General features: G+C 38.2%; 1 protein-coding gene across 1 annotated transcript; it reads right to left on the reverse strand.

Moving 5' to 3' along the window:
• Positions 1-1,517: 1,517 nt before the first annotated feature.
• LOC311141590 (cysteine dioxygenase type 1-like) lies at positions 1,518-9,238 on the reverse strand. Its single transcript, XM_084176962.1, has 5 exons — positions 9,034-9,238; positions 7,086-7,163; positions 6,223-6,386; positions 4,591-4,760; positions 1,518-2,846 (listed from the first exon to the last, which is right to left on the reverse strand). Exons 1-5 carry the CDS (start codon positions 9,201-9,203, stop codon positions 2,817-2,819), a joined length of 612 nt encoding a protein of 203 aa, XP_084033088.1. The 5' UTR covers positions 9,204-9,238; the 3' UTR covers positions 1,518-2,816.
• Between the last annotated feature and the right edge of the window lie 342 nt (positions 9,239-9,580).

Below are 9,580 nucleotides of genomic sequence, written 5' to 3' on the forward strand. Positions count from 1 at the left end.
CCACTCCGGGGTCTTTACGCGGTACAGCGCTCTAATGTATGCATATCTGTTTTAATTGTACACCTTCAATACTTAATTCCTACCGTTTTATGCTCTAAAATTCCAATTATCTGCCGTTTACCAATGGAATTACATTTTAGAATATTATTACAGACTCCTAGTCGACCGCAATACCCCACATCAACAACGACCCAAGTACTTTTAACTGTACACCTTCAATGCCCTCTCATGAATCAGCGGAATAACTAATGCCCGAATTTTGTGAGTAATCTCACCTTTAAAGCCGGCTTGGGCAGTAGTCAACTCGCGCCTCAGGAAGGGAACCAAGAACGATGCAATCAGAATCTCGGTAGGACCTCCATTTGTGGTATCGCGTCGAATGCTGGTGGGTATTGCTGTCAATCAAGGAGTCCGCTTAGGCTGCACCGTGATTAGAGGCTTTTATTAATATCACAAGGTTACAGCATAAGTTACAGACCCGCGGTGTCTGGAGAAGCCCCGTCCCAAATTAATCTGAATGCTTCTGACTTCTCCTTTGTCTAGCTCCTACTTATAAACAATGGCAAAAATGGGTTGCTCCCTCTTTCGTCCAATCACCTATCCCCCCTGTCTCCAACACACTTCCTGTCTGTTGTATGTGGCGTTACACTAAAACATTCCCTCTTGATACTAAAATCAACGTCCTCTCTGGTTCCACTTAAAACATTAACAACGTCATAATCTTCATATACGATACTTTCAATAAATGCTTGTTTTTTCTGGCAACCCTTCCAAATAGCATATTGGCATGGAGGTGTAATTGTAGATGTGGAGACTTGGTGACTTTTGTAATTCTCCAATTTTGGCCTTTTACTTTTTTTTGGCCTCCCGAACCATCTTCCTCACTGAACGTGAGGACAAGATACACTTGCGTCCAATACCAGGCAAGTTTACCGGTTTTAAACTTCTTAATTATTGTCCTAATAGTGATACGTGGTATATAGAGTATATGTTTTTTTGGTGCTATTTTTACGTACCCATTGCCTGATTTTTGAAGCCATTTATATATTTTTGTTTGTGAATTCTTTGCCGTTTCCCATGGTGAAGGATGAGAAAGGGATATTACCTCATTTTTATACTCCAGTGAAGGGCACAATACATGAAGGGCACAACACAGCTCCTTAAACTGAGTTGAACTTAAACAAGTAGAATGTTAATGCAGATTTACTTTTGTTTGATTTTATTTAGGAGAATCTTTAGGGGTGCCAATAAGTTTGACACCTATCTTTTTGAGAGAAAAAAAGTATTACTTGTGAAACAAAATCTATTTCTCTGAGCATACAATATAGCTCAATACTGTATTTGTATTATTTATTTTATACAGTCTTTTTTGCTAATCTTTATCAAGGGTGCCAATAATTATGGATGTGACTGTACGGACAGTAAGCAGGTTTTATATCAGTAAGTACTGTCAAAAACATTTTGTTAGTTTGAGGGTATACTGTAGGTTGATAAAAAAACACACACACAACAATATCTCATGATTTAAAAATGTAATATTTAATGGTCAACAGTCAAATCAAGGCTTATCATTCACAATATCTTATACACTGTATTATTCATTTTAACTGACAATGCAATCGTGGCACTATGTTGTAAACTATCAACTATCTACAATTAAAACAACATGCAAAATCCTGAGAAAAAGTGAGAGCCTTGTTCTACTGAACATTGTTTTTATTATAATCCAACCGTGGCCCACAAGTACAGAACATCCTTGACAAGTATCCTTATATTTAGGTTGAAACAATGAAACACATTCAAGAGTGACACTGAATAGCTAATGCCAATTAACACCCCTTCTCATCCCAAAAATCAGAACACTCTGCAAATATAAATGACAGGGATCACATTTTAAAATAATACATCTATAAAGCTTTACCTTTTCCGAACAAAAATAATTTAATGTTACATCACTATTTTGACAAGTGTTTTGTAAAAATCAATAATATTTCAATAAAAGGGCCCCATTGAGTGTAAAACTGTTGATCACATTATGTGATTGAATAGACAACCTATTTCCACTCATACATAATACACTTCAACCATATGCCGTAACAGTACAAAAGTGTGGCTACACAGGTCATAGACACATAGGAATGCTGTCATTGGGAAGGGGTCTCCTCAGGTCTATCAAACAAAGAGCAGATTAAATCCATGCTGAACCTATTCGTGCATTAATTCTGCGCTCGTCAGTATTTGCCAAGCTCACACTGGGCAGTGATAAAGCCATTCCAATTACCCACATGTCCTTTTTAACTATCCGCTCCAATATGTGGTCCTCTGTAGCTCAGCTGGTAGAGCACGGCGCTTGTAACGCCAAGGTAGTGGGTTCGATCCCCGGGATCACCCATACACAAAAATGTATGCACGCATGACTGTAAGTCGCTTTGGATAAAAGCGTCTGCTAAATGGCATATTATTGTATTAATATAAACAGGTTGTTTAGTTGTACAGATGTAGGATCTTAATATGATCACCATGTTGCAGGAGAATTTAAACCTTGTAGTGTATTTCAGGTATAAAAAGGCTTCTGGATTTAGTCATTTCCACTTTGAAATTCCAGGCTTGATTTTCCCATACAAAAATGTCCATTCATTATAATCAACATAATAATTTACTATTTCCTGTTGCTGCAGAATAATGTTCCTTCTGTAGCAAACTGGCTCAAATTAAGATCCCCTATATATCTAGGTATTATTTTTGCTTCTTTGCAGTTTCATGTTGACTCTATTGAAAACACTGTCATTCCAAACACAATTGTCTTCTTCAGCGCCTCAGTTGTTTTCTTGTGAGACTGTAGTTTCCTGTAGAATGTGCAGTAAGTTAAGCCATAGCACGAAGCATGATGATATTCATCAAAAGAGAAATATGAGAGGAATCCAGCACTAATATTCAAAACCTGTATTGGCCATTTGAGAAGCTTCATATCATCCAAACACAAAAACAACAATACGAAAACAAATCATTGAGGGGAGAGGTGTTGAGGTCCATACACTTATCTTATCCAACGTACTAGCGGTGTTGTAATATTGCAGACCAGACTGTGGTTTGGTCAAGATAAACTTAAGCAATTTGCGGATTTTAGATAAGCTCCCTGCTGTTGGCAAAGCACCCAGCCAGCCTGAACATTACATTCAGGCTTCCACATGCTCAATAGATTAAAAGCTGTAGCCTTGTGGAACACAGTCTCCCAGTTACACATCTATCAGCCTGTGGGAACAGATTTCTTGAATTCTTAACCTAACTACAAAATGGAACCTTACACGCTTAGGAAATACATTAAATATGTTTTAAAATACTAGGGGCTTCACTGAATTGCTGATTGTACTGGGGTGGAAATGACTTGCAGACTTCCTGCGTAATTAAACATCTGTAAACACTTGGAAGGAAAAGTAGCCTAAGAGTAAGGATGTGTGAGCAGGCAACACAACAGTTAAAGTAGCCTAAGAGTAAGGATGTGTGAGCAGGCAACACAACAGTTAAAGTAGCCTAAGAGTAAGGATGTGTGAGCAGGCAACACAACAGTTAAAGTAGCCTAAGAGTAAGGACGTGTGAGCAGGCAACACAACAGTTAAAGTAGCCTAAGAGTAAGGATGTGTGAGCAGGCAACACAACAGTTAAAGTAGCCTAAGAGTAAGGATGTGTGAGCAGGCAACACAACAGTTAAAGTAGCCTAAGAGTAGGGACGTGTGAGCAGGCAACACAACAGTTAAAGTAGCCTAAGAGTAAGGACGTGTGAGCAGGCAACACAACAGTTAAAGTAGCCTAAGAGTAAGGATGTGTGAGCAGGCAACACAACAGTTAAAGTAGCCTAAGAGTAAGGACGTGTGAGCAGGCAACACAACAGTTAAAGTAGCCTAAGAGTAAGGATGTGTGAGCAGGCAACAGAACAGTTAAAGTAGCCTAAGAGTAAGGACGTGTGAGCAGGCAACACAACAGTTAAAGTAGCCTAAGAGTAAGGATGTGTGAGCAGGCAACACAACAGTTAAAGTAGCCTAAGAGTAAGGACGTGTGAGCAGGCAACACAACAGTTAAAGTAGCCTAAGAGTAAGGATGTGTGAGCAGGCAACACAACAGTTAAAGTAGCCTAAGAGTAAGGACGTGTGAGCAGGCAACATAACAGTTAAAGTAGCTAGATGGGCCAGTTGCAAAGTCAAAATTGGCTATATTGTAAAAATGTGTGTAAGGTTAGGGTTAGTCATTAGGGTTAGCAGTGTGGTTAAGCTTAGGGTTAAGGTTAGGGTTATGTTTCAAATCAGATTGTATGACTTTGTGGCTGTGCCAGCTAATGACCACTCTGCACAGCTGCCTCCAGGGAAAGATTCATGACAATAAATGCCGACCTTCCTTTTCACCAATACATTCACAACTTGCATCAATCTCCAGTGGCTTGGGTGATATACTTATGCTCTTAGGTAAAAGGAAGTTGTGATTAGAAATAATACCTAGGGTGTTGACACTTAATAAACCACTGTTTAGAAAATTATATGATGGCTATATAAGTAGGTTTGGTAAGAGCGTTTGTTAATTTAAGAAAATAATGCTTACAGGTTGAGTCTTCTCTCCAAATGTGCTCGAGAACGTCATCTTGACAGTGTTCTTGTGCCCTGTACGCTCGTCAAAGGTCTGGCAGGTATCGAAGGGGGGGCTGTACAGGTGCAAACTGACCGAACCGTCTGTGTGACTGTCGTTCTCTACTCTGTGCAACCCAATGGAATCTAAAACAGACATACACCACACATCTACAGTGGCTTGCGAAAGTATTCACCCCCCCTTGGCATTTTCCTATTTTGTTGCCTTACAACCTGGAATTAAAATAGATTTTTTGGGGATTTGTATCATTTGATTTACACAACATGCCTACCACTTTGAAGATGCAAAATATTTTTTCTTGTGAAACAAACAACAAATAAGACAAAAAAACAGACAACTTGAGCGTGCAGAACTATTCACCCCCCAAAGTCAATACTTTGTAGAGCCACCTTTTGCAGCATTTACAGCTGCAAGTCTCTTGGGGTATGTCTCTATAAGCTTGGCACATCTAGCCACTGGGATTTTTGCCCATTCTTCAAGACAAAACTTCTCCAGCTCCTTCAAGTTGCATGGGTTCCGCTGGTGTACAGCAATCTTCAAGTCATCCCACAGATTCTCAATTGGATTGAGGTCTGGGCTTTGACTAGGCCATTCCAATACATTTAAATGTTTCCCATTAAACCACTCAAGTGTTGCTTTAGCAGTATGCTTAGGGTCATTGTCCTGCTGGAAGGTGAACCTCCGTCCTAGTCTCAAATCTCTGGAAGACTGAAACAGGTTTCCCTCAAGAATTTCCCTGTATTTAGCACTATCCATCATTCCTTCAATTCTGACCAGTTTCCCAGTCCCTGCCGATGAAAAACATCCCCACAGCATGATGCTGCCACCACCATGCTTCACTGTGGGGATGGTGTTCTCGGGGTGATCTGTACTTCTCCACAATTTTGTCCCTGACCTGTTTGGAGAGCTCCTTGGTTGTCATGGTGCCGCTTGCTTGGTGGTGCCCCTTGCTTAGTGGTGTTGCAGACTCTGGGGCCTTTCAGAACAGGTGTATATATACTGAGATAGATTGCACACATGTGGACTTTATTTAACTAATAATGTGACTTCTGAAGGTAATTGGTTGCACCAGATCTTATTTAGGGGCTTCATAGCAAAGGGGGTGAATACATATGCACGCACCACTTTTCCAGTATTTAGTTTTTTCATTTCACTTCACCAATTGGGACTATTTTGTGTATGTCCAAATAAAAATCAATTTAAATTACAGGTTGTAATGCAACAAAATAGGAAAAATGCCAAGGGGGATGAATACTTTTGCAAGGCACTGTATAAGATATGGCACTGGAAGTTGAAACGTTCAAATATCACACAGATGTTAGTTCCACTAATGGTAATTTTACACCAAACACAACACATAGAGTAATACAGTATCCATTTAGAATTTGTATAATATGTAACCATCCTTCGTAACATGTACAACTTGTTTTCAGAGAATCAAATACATGAAAGTAAAGGTATTTACTTTTAAGTGGATGTTTATAATGATATACATGCATATTATGCGTGTAAATCATATGAATAAATGCCTCCTTATGTTGTCTGACACACAATGTTGAGGAAATACTAAAATGCCTTGAATCTTACCATTGATGTAGGCACACTTGTTTTCTTTCAGGATTCTCTGAGATTTCTGAACCATGTTGCCACCGTCATGTGTTTTTTTATCGGGCCATTCAAACATCGTCTCCTTCAGTTCGCCTTTCAGTATCTTCATGAAACAGTGGGAGTTTGTGTGGTCATGGATACTGCTGCAAGTGGTGAAAAACACAGAGAGTCTTAGAATATTCCAGAACAGTGTTATTTGGGGCTCAGCCTTAGAACCTTAGAATGTTCCACAACAGTGTTTTTTGAGGCTCAGCCTTAGAATATTCCAGAACAGTGTTATTTGGGGCTCAGCCTTAGAACCTATGGTTATGTGTCTGTACAGGTTCATTAGTTCTAAAATACAAATCCTGTTTAAGGAGACATTTTCTGCCTTTTGTGTTAAATTGTATATATCATGTGGTCTACTGACATACAGTATAACTTCACCTCTCAAACTACATTAGCTACAATCTGCTATTCTGTACCTTTCTCTCTGCCTCAAGCAATGTAAGGTGACCAATTGTCCATATCTGATTGTTTCAAAGGGGCAAATTATTATATGGTTACCAAAAATGTATTTATCTTTGTAAAATGTACATAACGTTGACTTTAACAAGAACCTTGGACTCTGTTATCTCCATACACTTTCTACCAGGAGCATGTTTATTTTCATTTCACTAGACCGACATACTGATGTTTTACCTGACAAGTCACATAACACATTGTAATTACACTGGTTCTGTCAATACTATTTGACACTGGCAATACACACTCTTATAGAAATAGCACTGGAATAACCACATTCATTCTGAAGTATGAGGGCTTTCAATGGCTCAGATCAAATAACTTTCATCATGTCTAACCTGCCTTGACCCTCTCCCCAACAGAGTAAAATGAGATTGAACTTTCCGTTCCCTTTATCCACCAGGTTCCTTGTGTACCTGGAACACATTCAGAACACAAACAGAGGTGTGGGTTAGAACAAAGATAGTGTTTACACATTCAATTATTGGGAGCATTAATAGCATTTTTGCTTCCATTTAATATTACGTTAGTCAGCACCTGTCCAACTGATGCTTTTAGAACAAAGGTAGGATATCCGATGCCTTTGTTATAGCTACACTGAAATGTAGGACACTGAATCGTATGGTATAGCCACCAACTGATTTGCAACTACCCCAATACTGTACATGCTAATTATCTGGCACAAATACTTACACTAGTGCCAGAATAAAGACCAGAGGAAAAGGGTTTGGACATATGGATTGCAATGGATTTTGTTCTTAGTGGTGTGACTCATTCAGAACACTTTCAAACTATGTTCTAGCTCCAATCTAACTGAAATGTTTTATCCACCAATTTCCATAAAAAGAGCAACAAATGTTATTCCCAAATTCACCACAAAATGATTTAGGCTACTGATAAGAGGCCATTCTTTAGTGATTGACCTAAATAAATGTAATAGGAGTAATGCAAAAGGACTGTTAATATCTGATGATATAGAGATCCTTTCAAACAACCTACTATGGCCCAGTTCATGTCTCTGCTTAAATTATATATAATAGTTGATATGCTGTAAGCAACACGCGCATTAGGTGTATAAAGTAATTTGACCCCTCACATGCATGTTCCCTTGTTTTGCACGCAAGTCAATGGGTACACCTGTCATGTTTTTGGGCGCAAAGAAATTTGTCAGTGTTTTTGTAGCAGCTGCAAGGTCCAGTGTGTGATCATACCGCAAACGCACAGCACGTCCTCAAAGCAACCGGTGTGGATCTGTCTCTAATTCTGATTGGCGAATGGGTTGCCACCCTCCATTTACCCCCCACAAGAACCAAAACAGTCTCCAGTTGATGGCGCAAGCCGGGAAAAACTGTGGATATAGCATTTTATTTTCGTTGAAGCAGACAATGAAACTCACTTTGAAAGTCTCATTCTGTTGTGAACATCTTCAAATGTAACTTTTTAAAAGTTTTAAAACTGAGGGCATGCATGCTAGGCTATATTTTAAAAATATGTCATCTATTGCTTAGACTATTTTACATGGCAAAAGTTTAATTTAATCTGTTCAAATGTGTTTTGCAGTTGAACATTCAAAATGTAGGCTATATTAACAATATCATATTATTAACACAGTGAATAATTGCAAATATCCCACTGCCATTGAATCCTCTGAATAGAAGCCTATGACATGTGTTGAATGTGTAAGCCTATCCAGAGGTCTAAATCACAGGAGGCGGGCTCGTGGTAATGGCTGGAGCGGAATTAGTGGAATGGTATTAAATACATCAAACATATGGTTTCCATGTGCCGTCCTCCCCTCAGCAGCCTCCACTGGTCTAAAAGTAGTTGTTCTAAATTGTGTATATATATCTAGAGGTCTAAATTGAATGTTGCCTGCTGATCACTCATGCTACACCTTTCAAGTTAAAGTTTACACCATATAGCCAGCACCCCACCAATTTCAAGTTAATGTGGTGCTAAACATGCTGGTGTTTTTGCAATTCACTGTAATACTATTAGTTGCAGGATTTCATGATAAGGTGATAACTGCATATATATATATATATATATATATATATATATATATATATTTTTTTTTTTTTATAGATTTAAAATAACAAATAAAAATAGTATGTTTATCAGCAGGGCATAGGATATATTTTAAATTAAACAGGCCTACTCAATAACAACAACAACAACAAAACATAATAATAATAATAATAATAATAATAATAATAATAATAATAATAATAATAATAATAATAATTTCAAAATCGAAATAACAAACAGAATTCTAATATTTTTTACCTCAACGGGTCAAACTTTGCAAATTTCATCCATTCCTGTGGATTGCTGTCATATGCTTCCATTATATTGTTCACCTCAGTCACATTGATATCCTGACTTTCATAGTGTTTATGCAGCAATTTGATCAGGTCATCAAGAGTTTCTGGTTTCATCACTTCGGTTTTCTCCATGGTTAAGAACGTATTTGTTACTGCAAGCTTGCTTTCTAACTAACTAAGTAACCAAGTAGCCTACTTTTATACCCTCCCTCATCTTTTTGTGGCCAACTTTTGTTGGACTGTACCATTATGAAAAAGGGTGAACGTATTATGAGTTCAAATATGAACAACCTTTATGGGAATAACATCACTATTTCCCATAAAAGATTTGTCCTCAATTGTAAATAATAGCAGGGGTTTTATTTATAAGATCGATTTAAGGTAAAGGTGTTGTAACATTCTTAATTATTTACCCCCACATCAAGTACTTGGACCAATCCTATCCTTTGCTGCTGCTGTTAACAAAACCTCTTCATTTCCAGGATTATTTTTGCCTTGACAATCTACAG

The sequence above is a fragment of the Coregonus lavaretus genome (genome assembly GCF_964263955.1).
Source record: "Coregonus lavaretus genome assembly, chromosome: 14".
Lineage (NCBI taxonomy): Eukaryota > Metazoa > Chordata > Actinopteri > Salmoniformes > Salmonidae > Coregonus > Coregonus lavaretus.

What these genes read in the sequence shown, in the direction of transcription:
- LOC311141590 (XM_084176962.1), bottom strand. Translation starts at nt 9,203, where the DNA reads ATGGAGAAAACCGAAGTGATGAAACCAGAAACTCTTGATGACCTGATC. An exon ending in CAAGTGTGCCTACATCAATG is followed by an intron (nt 4,761 to 6,222) that starts GTAAGATTCAAG and finishes TGTCTGTTTTAG; the next exon opens with ATTCCATTGGGTTGCACAGA. An exon ending in TTGGAGAGAAGACTCAACCT is followed by an intron (nt 2,847 to 4,590) that starts GTAAGCATTATT and finishes CACATTCTACAG; the next exon opens with GAAACTACAGTCTCACAAGA.